Genomic DNA, 23,536 nt, shown 5'->3' on the forward strand with positions numbered 1-23,536 from the left:
TATTTGTCTCAATTTAATAAACTGCTTGAACACATTGTCGATTACACGAACGTTGTGAAGAAAAACGTTTTAAGCAGTATTTAAACAAAAACCACTGCTGTTTTGCGTGCGTTTCGAATGTATGTCACTTAAATGAAGTATTTTATTGATCATACAAACAAATGTAAATCAACAGCTCATTAAGCATGGACCGGCTTTTCATACAATTTTATTTATTGGTTTCACTGATTAGAAATATTGAATTGCCTTTTCACAATTATTGTTGTTTGTTAACACGCAACATGCTTTCAGTGCAAACCACAAAACAAATTTTATGACGGGGACGAGTCCAAGTCACCTCTAGTTGATTTGAATAAGCCACCATAAATCGTAAATAACCAATACAGATCGCCAGTTTGTCACATTTAAAATACGAATAAATTCAACTTGTAATCGATGACTCAAATTATGGTACTGGTGATAACACACCGATATAGTTGCATACGAATTTGTCAACTAAGAGTCAATTGTATTATTTTTTTCTGATACCCTGAGAAACAAACTACCAAACCAACATTTACAGAAACCATCTTCTGGCTACTAAATTCATAACTACCGACTCCAAGCGAGAATTTTATGACCCAACCTGTCTGGTCTGTTAATATTTCAATTATCCAAAGCAATCATAAAATTTCAGAAAACCAAATAAACCACGAGGCTTAAAAGATTTTCTTTTTTATTTGCACCAACACGACTGCAATCCACATAAAATATATACCCAAGCCGTGATACCAAATATTTCTAGTTAATCAATATAATTTTGATGGGCATACTAAGCATCGGTTTTGATTATGCGTACCGTGAATCCGGACCGGTCAGAATCGAACGCGGTCGTTTTATCAATTCTATTCATTTCCTTTTTTACGTCCAGAAGATTGATGTTGGTTAGAGGGGCCTTGGAAGTTTTTTTTAACATGGGTCCGCTTCGAACGGGACAACTTTGTCCCGACTAAAATGCAAACATGTTTGAATTCAGAAAGCCCGAGTCGGGTCTGATCTCCTAATCATGTTTTTATTTTTCATAGATGACACAGATGACACAGTGAGGGTTTTTTGTCAAACGGTTATGCTTTTTCTGTTGGCCTAAAGCAAGTTTTTTTTACCGATTCCATGGTCTACTAGGCATCGAATGGCACGTTTTAGGTACGTGTTTTATTTTTGCATTTCTAGTATTGATCATATTCATGATCAAAACTACAAACAACAGCCCCTTAAGAGCTTTCAAACTGAAAATGTAGAACAAGGAAACCTAAGGTTGCTGTCAGAGTGAAAGCGTCACGCGAAGCGTCTGGACGCGCTTGTCAGCTAGTTACATTTGATCAAAGCAAACCTGTCAGAGTGAATGCGATGCGAAAACAGTACATAGCATTGAACCGCTACGCGTCGGTCCGCGTTCCGCGCTCACTCTGACATCAACCTAAGTTTTAACTAGTTTATGATCGAGTTTTTCTTTTTAATAGTCACAATCCGTTGTGATACAAATTCATAACTAATGTACAATAGTAAAAGCCTAATATTCGATTAACAACACCGTCGACCGATCTTCATTTACAATACAAAGCTTTTAGTTTCCGTGCAAATATTCGATGAACATCGAAAACGTGAATCAAGTATATAGACACTGTCCCCCTTAAGGTTCTACTTACAATGTTAGGAAAACAGCCATGCTTTTGCGTTTTGCAACAATGGCTGTTCTCACAAGATTGTAAATTGCCCCTTAATTTGCATTTGGCTAGAATTGGTTGAAATTATATTATATTCCTGAAAATTTCGTATGAATTTCATAAGGTTTTTTATTGGAAATCCAATTTTCTTGATTTCATAAGGCAGTCTTATGATTTGCATACGATATTCTTGTAGCTAAAAACCATTTGAAATCATTATGAAATTCCATATATTTTTGTCTGAGTGTCCGGAGAACTTGTGTTCAAGATTCGTTTGTATGCTTTTTTTCTGATTCAGAGGAAGGTTCTATTTTAAGCACATTTTTCAGGGAAACCTGGAATTCCAACTATACAAGATAATTTTAAATAATTTTAACGGGAAATCAGAAAATTGTATCGATGCAGTTTAAACACTAGACCATCGTGACACAAATTGACAAAATTTCCAATATCACCTAAGGAGTGTATCGAAAATAAGCTATCCACAATTGTTTCTTTAAAATTATGATAAAAAACGATATTTTATCTAAACTAAAAATTGGTAACAGCATAATGAAAACCGGATGAAATTTAAGTTATTCCTTCACGAATTTTCGAACTTTTGATCGAACGCTCTTTATCAAGTTCCGGACAAGTGTCGCATAGCTTTTTTGAACGCTTGAGCTCAATTTTTTTTAAACTCCTGCATATTCCCAGCTGCCTTACCAGTCTTCTTCAAGACCCTCTGAACGATTGCCCAGTAAAGTTCGATGGGTCGAAGCTGAGGCAATTTGGTGGATTGATATTTTTCTCAACGAAATTTATACCCTTTCTCGCAAGGTAATTGAGAGTGGTTTTGCATAGTGAGCCGATGCTAAATCCGGCCAAAACAGTGGAGGTGTACTATGCTTCTTATATAAAGGCAGCAATCTCTTCTGGAGACGCTCAGATCGATAGATTTCTGCATTTATAGTTCCGATAGTGTGAAAAAGGGTTGACTTCAAACCACAGCAACATATTGCTTGCCATACCAGTACCTTTCGACCGAATTTCTCCACTTGAATCGACCTGTCCGCATCGCTCACATCCTCCCCAACGACGACAGTAAAGTATTGTGGACCTGAAAGGGCTTTTGAGTCCTCCTTTATATAAGTCTCATCGTCCACCAAAACGCATGCATCCGGACACTGCAAAAGACGCGAATACAATATCCGGGCCCTTGTTGCGGCTCGCTTCTCTTCTGTTCTACACTTTGTTTCGAGATTTTCTGCTTCTTGTAGGTTTTCAGGTGATTTCGCCTCTTGATACGCTGGATCATTCCGACACTCGTTCCTGCTTTTTTAACCAATTTGTTTTTCATGATTGGAGATACCAATTTCTGGTCCAGTTTCGGGTTGGAAGAACCGCGTTTTCTGTCTCTTCCTGGTAGCTCAGCCAAAGAATAGTGTTCCCCAAACTTATTAATGATGGTTTTAACACTGGCATGATGAATTCCAAACCGCTTCGCCAATTTTCGCATAGTAATACCCTTCTCACTTAGCCATGTATTCAGAGCCCTAATTTTCACTTCATTTTCAATACGCAACATTTTGAAAACGAAGAATTTCAACCGCACAAACAAGTCAATAATTTTTTTTTAGATTGATCCATGATCCTCAGAACGGGCTTCCCAAGAAAACTCTATTCGGTACTAAGCATCTAAGTGTGTCTGTCAGACAAATGTTTGCGATATTTTCCAATAACTGAGTGCAAATGGTAAAAATATCTAATGCGGATTCACCACATGGTTTTCTTCGTGTGCTGTCTGACCTCGCTACCGCTTGTTCGCCTGAAGCAAAGAAACCTAGCTTTGGGTAGACCGGGCAAACGAGGCGGTTACAGGTTTGTATGCGAAAGGCCGCCACTTCCGAGAGCGCACAGTGATGCCAAGGTGGCAGAAATTTTAAAAAATATTTTTTTCCTGTGCTGTATTGATTTTTTTGAATTCTCAGATAAGTGAAGGATTACAGTTTAAAGTATGAAAATTTTTGAACAAGAAATAATCTCTCCATATCCTCTCAAAGATAGGGTATTGTAAACTTTCTTTTCATCATTTAGGGGTTAGCCAAATTTTGTGCTAGGGCACATAACCGTTTTTATTATTTTTACGTTTCGTCTTTGACTCATCAGTGCAGAGCAGTTCAAATTGAACAAATTGTTGCAAAACAAAAAGTGTTCTGTAAGTAGCAGAAACTTTACGTCTGCTTAGCGGTTCAAATTGAACTGCCGAGTTTAGCACTAAGCAGTTCAATTTGAACTGCTCTGCACTGATGAGTCAAAGACGAAACGTAAAAATAATAAAAACGGTTATGTGCCCTAGCACAAAATTTGGCTAACCCCTAAATGACCATACCTGCATCGGCCAGAAATAGTCGAAAACACGTTTTCGTTCGGCACGTCAGAAAAGACATTGCACTTCGTTGCAAAACAAAAAGTGTTCTGTAAGTAGCAGAAACTTTACGTCTGCTTTGCGGTTCAAATTGAACTGCCGAGTTTAGCACTAAGCAGTTCAATTTGAACTGCTCTGCACTGATGAGTCAAAGACGAAACGTAAAAATTTCTTTTCATTCTTCCATGCAAAACATACGGCGCAATGATGAGTTTAAAATAAGTAGGAAAGGGCTCTCACTGTTCAATAGTATTTGATTTTATAGCATTTTTTCTCTAATTTTCAAAAACCACTTAGCGATCCTGCACATCTTTGCACCTTAAAGGTTATTTTCAATTGTATGCGGGGTCGACAATAAAAATCACAGAAACCTGGGCTATACTTTTGTAAATGAAGTCGGTGCGAGTAAAATTTAAACAAACGGCTTTATGATAAATAAAATCAGAATATTGATAACATACATAAGATAAAACAACAATATAACTGTCTTTATATAAATTTATTTATAATATATCAGGCGTTGAAATAAATTCGTAGCGTTTTTTCTGCTAAGTCTCATGATTATTAGTGAGAGTATCATTGCAGTACCGTTTTTCAAAGTGTAGTCCATCGTTATGTACTAAGATAATTTAACATAATAAGAATCCACTATTATTAGTAAAGCGGTAGTATTCAACCAAATTCTTTTTTGTACTTCTTTTATTGAAAAGCTTGTGTTTTTTTTTCATAAACATGGGGGATAACATGTAATTTCCGAAATCGAACAAAAATTTTTGATGCCAAAAGTCTTAGAATTGCATGAAACGTCAAGATTTAGTGTTATATATGTTTCGACGCCATGATTTTGACTGTAGATTTATGATGATGATGATGATGATGGGGACCTCATACCCCTACAAAGGTGTGAGCAGAACGAGTTATCTAAATGATAATTAATATTTTTGCACATATCTTAACCAGTAAACGAAAGAAAACGATCTGATTAATCTAGCAGGTATAGATTCTTCTTCAAAAGAACGACTGACCACAAAATAACATTCAAATATCTCGGATTAACTATCCAGGGTTAGTCAAGAAAATTTCCAACCCGGGAAGATCCTTGATCACATCAGGAATCGAACCCGATATCTTTACCAGTATCAGACAGTAATTCACCTGGCCCTTCCCGCCGGACCAGTTCATCGCTACACACATCAGCTACGATGGAGTAACGAGACTGCGGATGAGCAGAGCCAAGCCCAATTCCATCAACAACTGTCGATCCCAATTAGTTTCCCGAATCTATTCCTTAAATTATTATCCAACTTTGCTATCAAGGTCAAGAGCAAACTTAACACACTGAATGCTAAGGCTCCTCGGCCAATCCTGTTCGCTTTCCAAATAGTGACTACCTGCTTCGCGCGCGAGGCTCAAACGTTTGTAGACTGCTCATTATTTTTTAACTCTCAAACAAACTAAAAATCCGTCATTATCATACCGAACATAGTAACTTAATACGTCTTACAATATACATAAACAAAAAAAATACAATCTTCGGAATACGTAAAAAATAAATAATCTAAAAAATTTGGACTAACTAAATATTTGCTTACAAAGCGGACTTTATGTGTGAAATACATAGCTTTTTGAACTCAACCAATGTCGTCGCGCGTTTGATTTCTCTTGGCTTCGAATTGAAAAAACTTATTCCCTTGTACAATATTGAGTTTTGCTACCTGGCTAACAAAAAGCTTGGTGTTCTAGCATCAGATGCGTTTCTAGTATTGTACCTATGCAAATCAGTTCCTCTTTTAATTCGATCACACAAATATCGAGGCAGCATGTCATTTGAGATTTTGAAAATAAATACCATGGTTAAGTAGTAAATTCTCTGTTTCACTGAAAGCCATTGTAATGCGTTCAATAAAAAATCTGAGGAGGTATATCTACTACATTTTAAAATTAATCGCATGATTTTATTTTTCAGTCGCTATAATCTTAAGATTTGTGTGTTATTAGCAAGAAATAGAATGGATGGGCAAAAGTCAATGTGTGGTGAAATAACTGTTTTATACAGTAGAATCTTACCACGGATCGTTAGGTCATTTTTCAAACGACATAATACACCATACTTTTTGGCAATCTTCTTGATGACGTTATTGATATGAGATTTGAATGTTAACTTTTCATCAATTATGACTCCAAGATACTTCATTTCTCTAACGCGATCAATAGTTTCACCATCAATTTCCACATTGGCGTCATGACCGGTGCTAACAGAAGAAATAATAATATATTTAGTTTTCGCGACGTTTAGTTTCAGTTGCTTAAATTTTAACCATCGAACCAGCGAACTTAGATCCTCGTTTAAATGTGCAACAGCTTCATTGAAATCTTTAGCCGTAATGAACAGAACAGTATCGTCTGCAAACAAATTTATATCACAGAAGCGTAAGACTCGCTTCATATCGTTAATATACATAATAAATAGAATAGGACCTAACACACTTCCCTGAGGCACACCAAGTGGATTACCAAGGGAGCTAGACACTACATCGTTAAAAACAGTCTTTTGAGATCTACCACATAAATAGTTTTCAAACCATTCATATGCCATTCCCCCGATGCCAAAACGCCGTAATGTCTGCAACAATAATGGTCTTGAAATTGTTTCAAAAGCTCTCTTCAGATCCAAGAACACAGTAAAAATACTCTCTTTGGCTTCGATGTTCTCCTTCCATTTTGCCAATACTGGGTTCAAAGCGGTTTCACAAGAGTGACCCTATTCAACCTCGGCTTTATCCGTTTGGTCTTTCACCGAGGTAACCAAGATTTATGGTTTCGGTTCATATACTTACGAATACAATCCATATTATGCTTATTTTACTATTGTCTACCCGATCCGAGCCACGATCCACCTGAACTCGGAATCCACTCATCTGCTGCCTTTATTAAAAAAAAAACGGGCGGGTAAGTTCAGAGACATAACTGGATGACGTGAATACGAATAAAACTGACATATTTTCTCCTCACTTCCGAATATCGATAATCGTACGTACTATCTGATTGATTGTGTGAATTTTGAATACTTCCAATGCATCACTTGTAGAATTGTAACTGTATAAATAAAAGGCGGAATAAAGCTTGCTTCATTTAGAATTGGAACAAACTTTTGCTCATATTGTGGCGCTTCTGGTGGACGGATTTGGAAGTTCTTGGCGCCCACGTGTCGGGAATTTTGTCAGCTTCACGTATGATTTTTGACATTCCGCAAATCGACTGTACTTTGTAAACAATCAACATGGAAGCCGAAAGAAGGGAAAGAATTGTGCACAGTTATTTGGAAAATCCATTGTGGTCTGTATCTAGGCTAGCTAAACAGCTGAAATTGCCCAGAAATACCGTATGGCGCGATATCAAACGGTATAAGGCAACATTGACGACGATTCGGAAGCCTCAAGCCAATCGTCGGAGTGGAACTGTCGACCGGAAACTGCGAGGTAACATTTTGAAGACGATTAAGAGGAATCCTAATCTGTCGGACCATGATTTGGCCAGAAAATTTGGTGCTGCCCATAGTACCGTGAGGAGAACTCGACTCCGGGAAGAAATCAAGTCGGGAAGGAATCAAGTCGAGCTAGCAAACTGCCAAATCGGACCATAAATGGACCATTCGAAGGGTGTCTTCTGATGGACGATGAAACCTATGTCAAGGCTGACTTCGGGCAAATCCCAGGTCAAAAATTTTACTTGGCAACGGCTCGGAGGGATGTTTCAGCCAAATTTAAATTTGTTTTTGCCGACAAATTTGCAAGAAAATTTATGATTTGGCAGGGCATTTGCAGCTGTGGCAAAAAACGAAAGTTTTCGCTACAAATAAGACAATGACATCGGAACTATACCAAAAAAGAGTGTCTCCAAAAACGAATTTTGCCGTTCATTCGATCCCACGACCATCCCGTAATGTTTTGGCCAGATTTGGCAGTCGTTCAAGAATGGTATGCAGAGAAAGGGGTCCAGTTTGTTCCGAAAAACTTTAACCCACCCAACTGCCCCCAGTTCCGCCCTATTGAGAAATACTGGGCAATCATGAAGAGGAGACTCGAGGCAAAGAAAAGGTTGTCAAAGACTTCAATCAAACGACGACCTGGTGGAATAAGATAGCTAAAACGATGGACGAAGAAGGTGTGCACCGCCTAATGAGCCGTGTTACAGGAAAAATTCGAGAATTCCTTCGAAACTGTGACGAATAATTTAATCCGTATTTTTTCTTAAAAGTATTGTTCGCCCGCTCACGACCGCTTCAGTTGAAAATTGAAAACTTTTCACCATCACAGGAAATTGGGTTGCTGTGATTCGCAAATATTCTGGCAACTAAGGTGGTGACGTTTTCAGTGACAGCGAGATCGCGCCAAATTCACGACAAAAGGGCGCGCAAAAGAGATGACGCCAAGAGTGACGCCTATGAGTGAGCAAAGTGAGTTTAGATGTCGCAGAGTGCAGACCCATTTATATTCGCGTGTGAATAAAATTCAAAGCAATGTAAAGTTCAATAAATAAATGAATTAAAGACTGGACTTAAGTGTACATCAATCTTGAGAAAATTTCAGATTGCCTTTCAGGGCAAGAGTGGCCTTTCAGGGCAAACAGTATACATAGCCTTTCAGGGCAACCGCAGAATATCAGTAGGGTTGAGCTTGAGACCCTACATTTGGTCCTTCTAGCCGGATAGTGCCGGGTAATGTCGGAACTTTCGGAATCGCGAGTGAAAAACAAAAACAAAAAAGAACTAACAAATAAGTATAGTGTAAAAACTCATATGAAAAAACAAAATGGCGCTCGTGCGCACACCGCTAGTGCAGGTGCTAGAAGACTGCAAAAAGAATAAAGAAGAAGATGAACACCTTCAAACAGAAATAGACAGTGATGATGAAGATGCTGAAAGCAATCCGCTAAGTTTGCTAATTTACAAGCGAGGACAAGTGAAGGCGAAATTGACCCGCGTTCGCAGCTCCCTCCGTGTGGATAGGAGTCAGTTGACGCTACCACGACTGCAAGTGATGGAACGGAATCTGCTCACGTTTTACGACGAGTATTCAAGGTATCACAACGAGATTTTGGACTACGTCGACAGAAGAGGTAGGAAAGCTCATGAAATTAAATACCAGGAGTTTGAAGATCTCTATACCGAGACGTTAGTTACTATACAAACTTTGAAGACTATCCCTACAGCCCCTGACTCAATTCATTTGCTTAATCGTGGGTCAGAGAGAGTCATTATCCAGCAGCAGTCTCTAAAAGCGCCCCTCTCAGTCTTTGACGGACGTTATGAAAACTGGCCCAAGTTCAAGTTCATGTTTACTGACCTCATGAAGCACTCCAATGATTCTGATGCTGTAAAATTGTATCATTTGGAGAAGTCGCTTGTAGGGTCAGCAACAGGGGTAATCGACATCAAGACAATCAATGAAAACAACTACCAACGAGCGTGGAAGTTACTCGAGGATCGGTTCGAGAACAAGCGGAGTATTATCGATACTCACATTCGTGGGCTCTTCAAGCTGAAGAAAATGAATAAAGAGTCCCACATTCAACTACGTGACTTAATAGAAGAGTGCTGTCGTCATGTCGACAATCTAGATTTCATGGAGCAAAAGGTAGAGGGAATTTCAGAGCTAATGATTGTCAATCTGTTGTCTGATGCATTGGATACTGAGACGAAAAAACAATGGGAGGCTACATTGGAGTATGGTGAGCTCCCTACGTACAAGGGAACAGTCGAGATTCTGAAAAAGCGATGTCAGATTCTCGAACGGTGTGTTTCGTCCGAAACAGCAGGATTATCGCAACAAAAAAGCGTCAAACAGTCAAGCAATAGCAAGGGTTCTTTCGATAAGAACTTGGCAAAGGTACATGCGGCCGCCACGCAACCAGAAACAGAAGGATATTCGTGTCATTTGTGCAACAAAACACATCCGACATTCAGATGTGAAGAGTTTCGTGCTTTAACAATAGACGAACGCTTAGCAAAGGTAAAGGAGTTGAGGGTCTGCTTCATCTGCCTTCGCAAGGGCCATCGGCTAACAGAATGCAAATCAAAGAAGAGCTGCATGATCTGCAAATCAAGACACAACACATTGCTTCATCCTGATGATAAAGCAAATCAAAATCTGACGGGAGGCCTATCGCACCCAGTAGTTTCTTTGGATAGAAAAGCAAAGGAGATGCAGTCATCAAAAGAAACGACTGCAACAGGTAGTTCCAACCCGAGAGAATCCACTGTGTGCTCCTCCAGCATCCCACAAAGTGCGAGTCAAGTCCTGTTGATGACTTCAGTAGTGCTTGTGGTCGATAAACATCAAAGGGTACATCCATGTCGAGCGTTCATCGATACCGGATCGATGTCACACATGGTGTCACAGCGAATGGCAAAGTTATTGGATCTTCCAACGAAGCCTAGCTTCGTCACAGTAACCGGAATCAATGGACAAAGGTCTACAGCAAACAAGCGAATGACCGTTGAATTTAAGTCAAGAGTGTCTGAATTCCATACAATAATCAACTGTCTAGTGCTCCCGAAGGTGACAAGTCCGCTTCCATCAACCAACATTAACATATCATCCTGGGGAATACCACCGAATTTCGAGCTTGCGGATCCAGAATTTCATCGTACGAACGAAGTTGATCTACTAATTGGTTGCGGAATGTTTTGGCAGCTTCTTCTACCAGGAATGTTGAAGCTTGCAGACGAGTTACCAGAGCTTCACAACTCGAAGCTTGGGTGGATCGTGACCGGTGAATATCTCGAAAGGGATAAATATTCGGAAACAGCAGTAGTGCATTCTAATGCAGCAGTTGTATCATCTCTTGATGCTTTAGTTAGACGTTTTTGGTAGATAGAAGAGATTACTGGCGAGTCCTCTGCCACTAAAGCAGAGCAGGAAAATATAAATGAGTTGGGGAATTCGAGACGTAAGGCGATCAAACGATTTTTTATGTTAGAGAAACGGCTAAACGGCCTACGCAAGCAATATGTTGAGTTTATGGAGGAATATCAGAGACTGGGACACTGCAAAGAGATTGACGAGTCAAAATATTCAAATGATTTGCAGACATACTACCTGCCACATCATGCAGTTTTGAGACCAAACAGCTCCAGCACCAAACTAAGGGTAGTTTTCGACGCTTCCGCAAAATCATCATCTGGAAAATCTCTTAACGATGTTCTGCAAGTCGGTGCAGTAGTGCAGAGTGATCTGTTTAGTAACATATTAAGGTTTCGTAGTCATCAGTTTGTTTTTACAGCCGACATCATCAAGATGTATCGGCAGGTTCGAGTACGCGACGAAGACACCAGATATCAACGAGTGTTTTGGAGGAGTAGTCCAACGGAGCCACTGAAAACTTTGGAACTGACGACGGTAACGTACGGTACCGCATCAGCCCCATACTTAGCAACAAGAGCATTGAAGCAGTTAGCCATCGATGAACGAGATCGATATCCAGATGCAGCAGACATTGTGTAAAACGACTTCTACGTGGATGACGTCTTGTCAGGCGCCGACACCAAGGCAGAAGTTATCTGTAAGCAAATGCAGTTGAAGGAGCTTTTGAGTAGTGGAGGTTTTTCCATCCACAAATGGTCATCGAATTCGTTAGAAGTCATAACAAAAAAAAACTACATTGAAAACGAAAAAGTCTGACAAACAAGTTGAACTTGAAGTTCTACAAAGACATTAAGTTTAAATTTACTTGAAGAACACGTTTACTGTGGAGCAAAATTTTACTAACAAATCAGACGAAACTTGGGAAATTACCCAGCGGTGCACGATTTTTTCGATTTGAAGACAACCCGGTGAATTATTTTACCCATATATGATTATAAACGATCTATTAAAAGCAGAACCATTTATGCATTTAATTTGAATCGACTTTTCATAAAAACGTTCGTACAAAAAACCGTTCGTTACCAGTTTTGAAATGCGACTCCTGGTTTTCTGAAGTATTTTTCGAAATGAGGAAAAATAAATAGATATAATGAGATGAATCTGGAACATAGACAACTCTGCTTACTTCTTCGCCTCAGTTAGGCAAAGTCAGTAGATCAGCATATAGTCTAGGTTTTTAGGACTATCATATTCAATTGAAAATACGTGGTTATAGTCATTCAAAACACTTTGTAGAAATATTTTCAATGAGTAGGTTAAATTATATTACTAATCGAAACGAAATCGTCTGAGTTATAAATGTTCAAAATCTGAGCAACTTACTATATGTTTACTTCTCCATATTTCTAATTTGCACCCCTATATAGGAAACAATGCGAAATATTTAAATTTGAACTACACAACAATAGCCCAATTTGTAGATCTTGGTAATTAATGTCCAAGCAAGCTCACCTCGGATATAATGGTCTTTAGTTCTAGGTTCTGATCGCACACGAAAAACACGAAATGGAAATTACTTCAAATATGAGAGATAATTTCGTTAATGAGATATGAGAGATTGCATTACGAAATGCATCATAACGAAAGTCATGACTATGAAATCTCTGGCGGAGTCATTGCTGGTCTGGTGCTGAAAGTACATTCGTGGGTACGTCGCGTCTTTCGCGGTTAGGTAAAATGTATGAACATGACCGAATCCAGCCGCAGCCTCAACGCGTTCGGTTACATTCCACTGTACCTACACACCAGTTTGACAAGAACCCCGTTTTTAATGGTACCGGTTTACATTGCTACAATTCCAGTAGGAGCATTCATGCGTTTAAAGAATGAGTTTTCAACTTTTTCGGTTATTCAATGACTGGAACTAATTCATACGGTTATTCGTATAATGTAATAATGTAAGATAACGATTCACATAAATTTCATGAATTTTCACTTCACACTTGTAAGATTCACATAATGTTCTAGGTTAGTCGATACTGCTACTGACATGATCCCTTATTCATCTCCAAATCAATACACTGTTTTGACGTTTACTATTCAAATGTGCCCTCAAACATAACGTCACAAACCCTTTCACATTTTATAGCATGTATATCTGCAACTAATCTATTCTGCCGAACAAGAAATCAGGTAACTACATCTATATTTTTCTCTATACTAGAACTGAAATGCTATTCACCTAGAGTGATACCTGACATTTCTTCTTGAAGAACAAGATGAAAATTCAATTCTTTTTACCACGACATAGTAAAATACAATAGGTAATTGCGAAGCGATTGCTGTTTTAAAGAAAATACATTAGTGTTTTGTCTCGTCGGAAATAATGAACATAGGTACAATCACCATAGATATAATCTCTTGAAAGGCAACTAGTCCAGAGTGAACTTAGACAGAAATCAGAATGAGTGACAGCGATTCCTGTCACTCATTGCGATTTCTGTGCGATCATGGCAGACAACGAGACTGAGTTCAATTCAATTAACGTCAGCGTAACGGAACATCTTTGCCAGATTAAATGAGACATACATACAACATTGTGGAATTAGAATGAACTGAGATTAGTTTCACATTTTCACGTCACTTAGCGGCCAGCTGTATCATGTATCTAGTGGGTTATTGAAATGACTTGTATTATCTACAACAAAATGAGATTCAGTGAAACGAGTTACTCTTGCCATATGCAGTCTGTGTCGGCAGAAGAAAATGTACACTTTAATTCTTCAAAGCCTGAGAGATATATCCGTTTTTACGCTACATGTCCGTACCATACGAAGGTTACTACGAAACTATAAATATACCGTAGTTTTCCTCGAGAGATCGAAGTGATCATTCCAAAATAATTCATAAGTACGCCAAGCGTTTTGAAGTCGTACTCCTAGCCGCCAAATAGATGAAGAAGTTCCAAATTTTTGTTGTGAAGTAAATCCAGTGATTCAAAGTGTACAAAATTGTTTGATGCCTACACATTAATATACAAGTGTAATCCTTAGTGTCCTCTCTCCTCTCTCTTGTCGAGGCTAAGAATAATCTTCACCCCGATTCTTCAAATCCCTCGCCTGTCCACCATCTCTGCAAAAAATAACAAGATCTTTTTGCTGTCAAATGTAACTAACTTTTTCGTTTCCCCTTCTGTCGTAATTTTTATTTCCACGCTGCTCCGCCATCTTACAGCACGAAATTACCTTACAAATCTCGGCACGTCCGTACGCCACGAAGTTAGTCAAGTGAATCCTTGATCAAATTTTCTCTTTTCAATGCGAACCTAAAACCAACACGAACACCTATGTCCGTGTTCAGCTCTGATTACCCATACACCTGAAATTCGTTTCCGGTTTGCATGCATGACCCACACCAATACAAGTTAATATTTCTCGGTGTATTCCCACCAAATTTCTCAGTTACATCGTCTTGTTTTCAATATAAGCATTAGACACTAACGCTTTACTGCAAACGCTTAGCAATTGTTTAACCCCTTGCTATTTTGTCGAATTTTGACTACCACAACAGCTTCCATAGTTTAAGATTTGAGTTGAAAACAAACCGGTAAATATGTAATGATATATGTTTTTATTAAATGGTTTTCTTATTGCAGGATTATCCCACTACACCTTCCTCTACCATCTCGATGTCAAATAATTAGATCTTTATCGTTTTTAGTCATTCTTTCTTAACCACCCTTTTCACCCCGTTTTCCACAAAATATACTTCTTTCATTCTCTTGGGAAACATCACCATCATCACTCACGGGAAAACTGCTCCAGTCGATGACCAACATGCTGGCCACCCGCCGGGTCTCCGTGACCTGGGAGTGTTTCTCGCAGACCCAATGAAACGTTGAAACGTCAACTGGAAGACACTAGTGTTATATTTGATCCACCGACCATTGCCGATCGCCAGCTGCAGGCTGAATCTGCCAGAATCGACCATTGCGACCGGAATACGCCACTACCCCAATGATAATATCCTAGTTTTAAGTTAGTCGTTAATTAAAATTAGAAAATGCCTTTGGTATCTTAAAGCTTAAGCAGTGTGCCTTTAAATATGTTACAATTGAATTAAAACAAAAAATCGAGTATTTCCAGAATATTCCATTCTTTAACATATTGGGAATGAATATGAACTTCATTGTGATTACAACCAAACATACAAGCGCCGCGCCAAAATATATTAGAGTGGCCGAAATACCTCCGTTACCGCAGTACACTTTTCAATGTCGTTCACAAAAGGTGGAAGTGAAATATTGGTTCGCGATCTTGAACTCTCTGCTACATCAAAGCTACGTTGTAAAACGCAAGGCCAGGACTGAAGAGAATAAAAAATACCATTGAACCAGAGTTTTTTTTTCTATGAAGATACATTTTAAGTGTGGGATCCCCCGAAGCGTGCTTACCAGCGGTTCATGTTTTTTTTTCTCTTAACGCCAACAAGGTGGTTAAAATTCACAACCGTTGACTTCTAAATTCGGTTGAATAATAACCATTAAGATTGGTTGCACCAGGAAAAGAATGATCCCAAACACCGAAAACGCCTGGCGAAGGCATGGAAAGTGGCAAATAACGTCACGACAATGAACTGACCCTCTAAATTTCCAAATGCCAAACTGATAAAAAATCTGTGACAAAATTGAGATGTCGCACCAGGGCTCGATACAAATACGATTGTTACGTATAATTCGAGAAATTTGGCGACCTCTATCTATCGAGTACGCGAAAAAAAAAATTTGAAAAATTTATTAGGAATATGTTAGGCCACCTTTGAGTCGAAAGAGATGAAAACGCTATTTTTGAAATTTCTATCTTTTCAAATTTTTCGTTTCAACAATAAATAGTACTTAAAGAAATAGTTATTTTTTATAAAAAAAACTCATTGTGGTTATTGTTACTATTTGTGTAGACAGGATTTACTTAAAATATTGAAGTGATTCTGTCGGCTTTAAATCGCTGAAATCTATCCCCAAACCTATTCTCAATGTTTTTCTAACAGTGCGTTATAATTCATATCCACAGTTTCGATGATTTTATCACAAAATGCCTCTTTGAAAATTGAAAATGAAGTATTTTACCGCTCCAAATATCGTCTATAAGATAATTTATTTCTCTCCAAAACAAAAACCCATTCTTGTGTGACCTTTCCTTGAGGTTTTGTAGCTTTTTTGCTTGAAACAAAGACCACCTAAGTTCCAATTGCAACTGCTGTCAAACATTTGAGGTTGAATCTGACCAATTCCAGGAATTAAATGCTTCTGCTGTGGTGACAAAATAAGGATCCACTTGTTCCGATTTGGATGAAACTTTACACACATCTTCAATATGACAAACCATTTGTTTTTGTAGAGTTGCCAGTCTGTTTCAAGACTGGTTTCCAAAAATTTCATTTAGCTGTTCGATATTTTTCTAAGGAAACTTTCGGTTAACATTATAGTATGAAGTTTATAGAAGACATACAATTACCGAACTACTGTTAATTGAATATTCATAACAATTAACTGTGATACTGCAACCACTTTGTGAATCCGCAAAACGAGAAATTTGTGAGAACCAGTCAATTTATTTCTGATTTTAGGTGACAAGTGTAAAGCAAACGCAAAAGACGTTAACTTTACGTCCACTTACCACGGATTATGTTGATCTTCGTGGTAGCGTTAGCAGTACAACATAATCTGCTAATGCACTAATAAATCGAAGACGAAACGTAACAAAAATGAAAAAAGTCAATGAAAAAAATATGCAATTTCCACGAATTGATTATCCTCGAGGTACGAAAACTCCTGAATGATTAAAAACGTGTTATGGTATAAAAAATTATATTGATATATTTTAAAAATACATACTGAAAATGTTAATAAAATACTTAACACATGGATCAATAAGTCCCGAGACTAAAGCAGAGATGGCGCTCGTAGTAAACCAGTAACCACGTCTTTCTAGAGTACTAAAACTACAGCTTGAAACGGGTCAAAATTTTAAGTCGATTCGACCAGAAACAGCTGAGTTATCGAGGTTGGAGTAAAGTCGTTTTGTAGTTTGTTTAAAAAATGGAAAAAACCGAGTTTCGTGTTTTGATAAAACATTGTTTTTTAATGGGTAAAAACGACGTGCAAGCAAAACAATGGATTGAAAAATGTTATCCGGACTCTTGTCCATCAAAAGCAACGATTTGTCGGTGATTCGACAAATTTAAACGTGGTCGTGCCAACACAAATGACGCGGAACGCTCGGGTAGACCTGTGGAAGCCGTTATACCGGAAAATGTGAGTGAAGTGACAAAAATTATAATGAAAGATCGTAAAGTGAAGCTCCGTGAGATTGCTGAGATGACACAGATATCATATGGAAGTATATTTATTATCCTTCATGAAAAATTGAGCATGAAAAAGGTTTTTTCCAAGTGGGTGCCGCGATTGCTTTCGATGGAACAAAAACATCAACGAGATGATTCAGAAAGCAGTTTAAATTGAACGAATTGGGCTTTGATCTGCTTCCCCACCCCCATACTCGCCAGATTTAGCCCCCTGACCATTAATTCCACGAACAAAATTCCGAACAAAAAGGGTTGCCTCTCGTTTGGCGAACGGTGCACAGAATAAATCTGTCACATGCTTATGTCCCCTTTCCTACAGCGCTAACGTTCCACACCGAGTCGTGGCATCAATGAAGTTGGACGTCGTATGTATTAGTAACGACACTCATTCTGATTAAAATTCGGTTTTATAAAATCAAATTAATGTAAATGAGGAAATACAATGGCTACAAAATACCAACGTATAGAATTTAGGGCTGACCACTTCATTTCGGATTATCGTTTTTCATTTTTGGGATCAATAAAGTGTATTTTTTCTGTTACTCTGAATGATGTATTCACGACAATCAATTCAGGTCATTCAGGTATTTTATTCGATAATGATATGCCATATGCTGGCTTTATTTGCATTCGTTTGGTGCGATTTTCGCACAGCAAAAAGTGCGCAACCTATCAAATTATTCTAGATTTAAAGCAAATTTCTTACCTTCGTTTTGCAAGGAAAGTAATATTAATAGTTCTTTAGCATTTAGAACGGCTCATTTTGTATAATGTTCCCCATTGTTGTTCACTTTTCGTTTCCTTTTCCTCCAATGCAAACGACCAGAAACTGGATAATGCAATCACTTTTGTTTGAAGCGAAACTTACACTGCGAATGTTCAACAGTTATTCTGCGTTTAGACTGGATGAACGGAGCCTCATATTCGCTATTGACTGAAGCACAAGTTGAATAATGCCTGGTGTAATTCCACTGTCTTGTCGTAGATGACAGCCTGCGCACCCGATGTGTCTCGGTTCATAGATTATCATAGACTGAAGTAAGCAAACGTGCAACAAAGTCTATTTATAGATTCTATTGATTTTAATGTTTCGTGTTTGGACCTATTTTTTCACTATTTGAATAATGTTTTCGTATTAACAGCAATCTTACAACTTTGTCCATATGTTTCGTGAAATAATTATAGAAAATACTCACAGGGAAAAAAATAATAAGGGAACAAATCTGGAGTAATTTCGTTACACTTTCGTGTTGTTGAAAATTCACCCAAGTGAGCATAGTAACAAAAGACGTAGTCCTATGTCAAAAAGACATGTTTTAATACTGCGCGTGTCTTATTATAAAGTAAGTTAAACATTTGTGAAAGTTTAGTGACATTTGTGAAGGTGTAAAGACTGTCCCAGAAAGTATGGACGCAACAGAAAACCGCTGCCATTTCGCAATGATTCAGAATCTGTCAATTTTTATGGCTGCGTCCTGTTGTTTACACTCTTCTCTAACCACTTGTGCAGTTGTTTATTCGTTTTCATTAGTTTGTTTCGAAATGCGTGGGCTTTCCGCAGAACAACGTCGAAAAATTGTGTACAAATGGTGCACAGAACGCGAACTGTCACTGAGAAAGATAGCAAAAATGGAAGGAGTAAGTGAAAAAGCCGTGCGAAATGCAATCAGGAAGTTCGGTGAGGATAACACCTTTGAGGATAAACCGAAAACGGGTCAGAAAAAAGATCCTGCTAACCCTCAGTTGGATAAACGTATACCGAGGGCGTTCGAGCTAAAGAAGGAGGTATCAGCTCAGGATATGTTCTTCATGCTAAAGACCTATAAGAAGCAGAAACAACCAAGACGTAGGCCGAAACAAGAAGCATCGATCAGGCCGAGGGTTCGAAAGCTGTACAATACGATTCTTTCTGGAAATTTGAACTGCATAATCTTGAACGACGAAACCTACGTGAAACTCGATTACAAATCCTTGCCGGGACCACAATATTATACGGTGCGATAAGAGCAAGTGTTAAACCAGTCCGAGACATCGATTGAAGTCGAAAAATTTGGTAAAAAAGCTATGGTCTGGCAAGCAATTTGTAGCTGCGGTAAGATGTCGAAACCCTTCATCACCACTGCTTCAATTAACAGCGAAATAAACATCAAGAAATGTTTACAGAAACGACTTCTACCCATGATTTGAAGCCACAAGGATCCTGTTGTCTTCTGGCGAGATCTTGCTTCTTGCCACTACTCGAAATCAACGGTAAAATGGTATACTACCAAAAATGTCACTTTCGTACCAAAAGACATGAATCCACCAAATTGTCCACAACTTCGACCAATTGAGGAATTTTGGGCATTAAAGAAGGCACATCTTAGGAAACATGTCTCAGTTTCCAGTTCGAAAAAGATTGGAAAAAAGTGTCAAAACTTGTCGCCAAGAAGTCTGTACGGAATTTAATGAGGAACGTTCGCAAGAAGGTGCGCCAGCTAGTCTACAATGGCTAAGTAGCAAATGTTGAGAATAATATTCTGTTGTTGTAGTCTAATATTATCAGTATATCGAAATAAATTTGAATGTCTAACACTTTTGAATTATTTACAGCGAAATCAAAGTGCGTCCATACTTTCTGGGACAGTCTTTAATGACGTTAATTAAAATTAATATAGTAGAATCTAATAGTACAAAAAGTAGTATTTTAATATGCTTGTGATTTAACGAAGCAGAAGAGGGATAATGGGAAAAATTATATCAAAGAGGACTTTCCACATAGTGACTACACAGTAAAAAATTCTGAAATTTAGAGGGGGCGCGAATCCACATACCACAAAATTCAGAGGATCATAATTTGAGAAACGACAGGTTTTTATAAAAAATGATTTAAATATGTGTCAAGCATACCTCGCGTCCCAAGATGACTTTTAAATTTAAATGTGTCAGCACTTAAAAATTAAGTATGAATGTAAAATTGAATCGATTTTGACGGTCGCTGAAAACGTAAATTTACATGATTTTTTCTAGGTGGGTAATTATGACATGGATAGTTTCAAGTGTGACGAAATTTGTTCATGATGTCTTTCATCAATGCGTCTCTGTACACTTCGAAAAAAAAAACCCTGTGATTATAAATCTCATAAGATGCACATAAATGGAGCGTCGCAGTTCACGCATATTTACGTACAAGAATATTGTGTGCCTGTAAAATTCTATGGCGTGAAATTCATTGAAAGAAAAAAAATTCCTTCTTGCGATCGCCGTGACTTGAACCGAAAATTATTGGGTCATAAAGTACATCCATTAATCGACTGAGCCACAGAAGCACACTTGGCTAGTAAATGGTGTATATAAATTCATATAGTCGTACTTGCAAGCAGAATGTAAATTATAACGAAAACCAGTAAAATTTATGCAAAATCAACACTAAGTCATTACAAATGAAATTTTCTGTCATCTAACAAATTAGATCTGGATGAATTGCACCGTGTGAGGGAATCGCGTGACTAAGAATTCAGCTGATATTATAATAGTATGCTCTCAACGAAAACCATTGCTCAACTCGCACAGTCTGCATCAAATGGGCAACACTTACCTTAGTTTCCTATTTTTGTGCACCGAAATGATAACGAGTGCATTCCCAAGCACAGCCCCGATGATGATTGATCCGAAGATTAAACTTTTTAAACACAAAATAGCCACCTCCGCGAATCGGTCGCCCGACGACAGTGCGGTTGTCTCATTTGCTAATCCCGATGCGGCCGTAGTCAGCTCAGAGAATGATGTCCCGTTCCAGATATTGCCTCCCGATGGATTCGGGTATTGCTGCAGTTGAACCAGTGGGTCCAGTGTGGAAACGGTCACGGGTGACTGAACCATCTCTACTCCGGCAAGCATCACTCTGAGCGCCATCAATGCGAACTTATTACATCGATAGGAAGCCGGTCAACCTCAACTCCGGTACGGCTCTGCAGAATGTGGTCATCCTTGGTTTGTTGCCGGTCATTCGACCCTTTCTGCAGTGTACACAAGTACATACGTGCCTTTCTTAGAAATTCACTGTGCTTCTAATTCTAACTGTATGGGTAATTTAATTACAACTATCACTTTTTGTCATTTTCACTTCACTTCGTTTAAACGGAAGGGTGGTCTCAAACGCCCATCAAAACCACTATTATTATTTTGATTCCAGTTTCTGTCAGCGTTGATATCATTGCATGTCTCGAACACTAAAATAAAATTTGAAGACAATGGTCAACAAGAAAACATTATTAAACTGAAATTCTGTAAAGTGCCAGAAATTATAAACACCATTTGGGCATCCGTCAAAAGCATGTCAGACACTCTACCGATCCTAACACCACCCATCGAATCAACATCAATGCGCCCGTGGGAAACTTCCCACACAAAGCACAGACAAGAAAAACAAAATTAACGACAATCCATTTCACCACCTTCGGCGAGAATCACCCTGATTGTGGTGACAATAGCTATACTCGCTGCGTCTCGTTGTCAACTTCCAATGGGTGGTAATATTTTTCACTGTTGACACTGTAAACACCAGCACTTTCATTGTTGTCGTCGTTCGGACAAAATTTCCGCGCTATCGTCGTTACTCTCGTGGTCACGGATACTGATCATTAGCGTCGACACCGATTGCCCCAGAATATCACTTGTCTTCGCTGTTGACCCTCCTGAGCTCCTGGTGCTTTCCGCTCTCTTTATTTCAACGGTATTCGATTGCAGCAATTCCACCGCTCCCGCAACGAACAGGTTTAACGAATCACGTTTATCTTTCTCGCACCAGCGGCAAGCGGAAGTAGGTGCAGTTTTGAACAGCTCAGCAGGGACATTTCAGATTCCCAACGGTGAATGATTGCGAACTCACACGCAAGTGATATCATACTTCCACCACCCAAGCTGTACGGTTATAGTTCCAAATCGGCTGCCAGGTACTTTTAATTATAAACCCAGCGCAGACGATGACGGAATTCTGGTCCGCAGTAGCCGAATCGATGTCCTCTGGTGGTGTCGGTTATGGCTTACTCGAATCCGAGACGACTGTACTTTGGATGTCTGAAACAGAAGGAGAGGTAAGGTGTAAATATGGAACAGCTGGGTTTTATTGCATAATGATTTTTGTTACAAGTACGATACGAAGCCGGGATTTTTCGTATAAATTGGGTGTGTAGTGAAAAGTTGGTTTGTTTGTTTGTAGGGATGCTCAGTTGAAGGAGTGTCCTCTGTTTTCGATTCAAAGACACATTTGGAACAGCAACCACTTCGTTGCCCTTACATTTTGTCGAATGCTCTACCAGAATCTTCCTGGTGATTTATTAAGCTAAAATACTTGATACTTTACGTAATTTAAATTATAACTTATTAACTAATTTGATATGAACGAACATTAAAGTGAAATTCAGTGCCAAAGTAAGGCGCGCAAAATTTCAACAGCAGGAATTGAACGAACCATCGCACAAACCGTTTCGTGCAAAACCGATACATGAAAAAACGGAATATTTTCAGTTGTGTAGTGTAGTTTGGTCGCAAGTATGACAGACACTTTTATCAATTTATAATTGAAATGCCAAACCAACACCAAAATTGATTTTCTCTCCAGTTGCGATATTGTTCATTGTTACAGATTAAAACCTTTGGCAAAATGACAATACTTCATTAGGCTGATTCCCACTAACTCTTTTATAAGGAATTACAACTGGTTTGTAAAATGTTTTCATTTATGTCATGTTAATTCTCAACTTAAATTTAGCAATCCTAGATCGCTAAAAATGATTTGTGAATTTTCCATTTAATCGATCTTGTCGCCGTACTTTTTCGCTCTCACGTTTTCATTTATGTCTCTGACATTACCCTTCCTCTTTTTTCTGCACCATTAAAAGTGATTGTGAAGCCGCAATATTCGTGCCACATAAAGAACTTCCCGATACCGGTACTTGTGTGCTGTAAAAAGATATAATGAGTGTCACTCATATCTGATTTAAAGGCGATCAATCATTTTTTATCCTACAAATACAATACAAATAATTTATTCGTGTTTTCTCCAATGAGCTTGTAGAATTTCTTTTAAAATTTAAAAACTATAAATACTAGATATTGATTTGATTGCAATTTTCCTTGTGCAAAACCATATTTGTTCCTCCATGTTCGAAGAAAGCTCTCAGATTTTTCAACTACAACTGTAATCCATAATTCCG

The 23,536-nt window shown here is 38.4% G+C and overlaps 1 protein-coding gene across 5 annotated transcripts in view; it reads right to left on the reverse strand.

Annotated features, from left to right (window-relative positions):
- The window catches only part of LOC131440365 (probable serine/threonine-protein kinase ndrD), a 491,144-nt gene that overhangs the window by 320,928 nt on the left and 146,680 nt on the right, over window positions 1-23,536 (reverse strand). For 2 of the 5 annotated variants that reach the window (XR_009231378.1, XM_058611620.1), the window contains exon 2: window positions 20,917-22,397. Coding sequence is in view for 3 of the 5 variants with exons in the window: in XM_058611620.1 (XP_058467603.1) it covers window positions 20,917-21,233 (317 nt within the window). In the remaining 2 variants the exon portion in view is untranslated. Of the gene's footprint in view, window positions 1-20,916; window positions 22,398-23,536 lie in introns of those variants that run through there. The other 3 variants (XM_058611617.1, XM_058611618.1, XM_058611619.1) reach the window with 3 other exon arrangements.

Source organism: Malaya genurostris, chromosome 1 (assembly GCF_030247185.1).
Source record: "Malaya genurostris strain Urasoe2022 chromosome 1, Malgen_1.1, whole genome shotgun sequence".
In the NCBI taxonomy this organism is placed as follows: domain Eukaryota; kingdom Metazoa; phylum Arthropoda; class Insecta; order Diptera; family Culicidae; genus Malaya; species Malaya genurostris.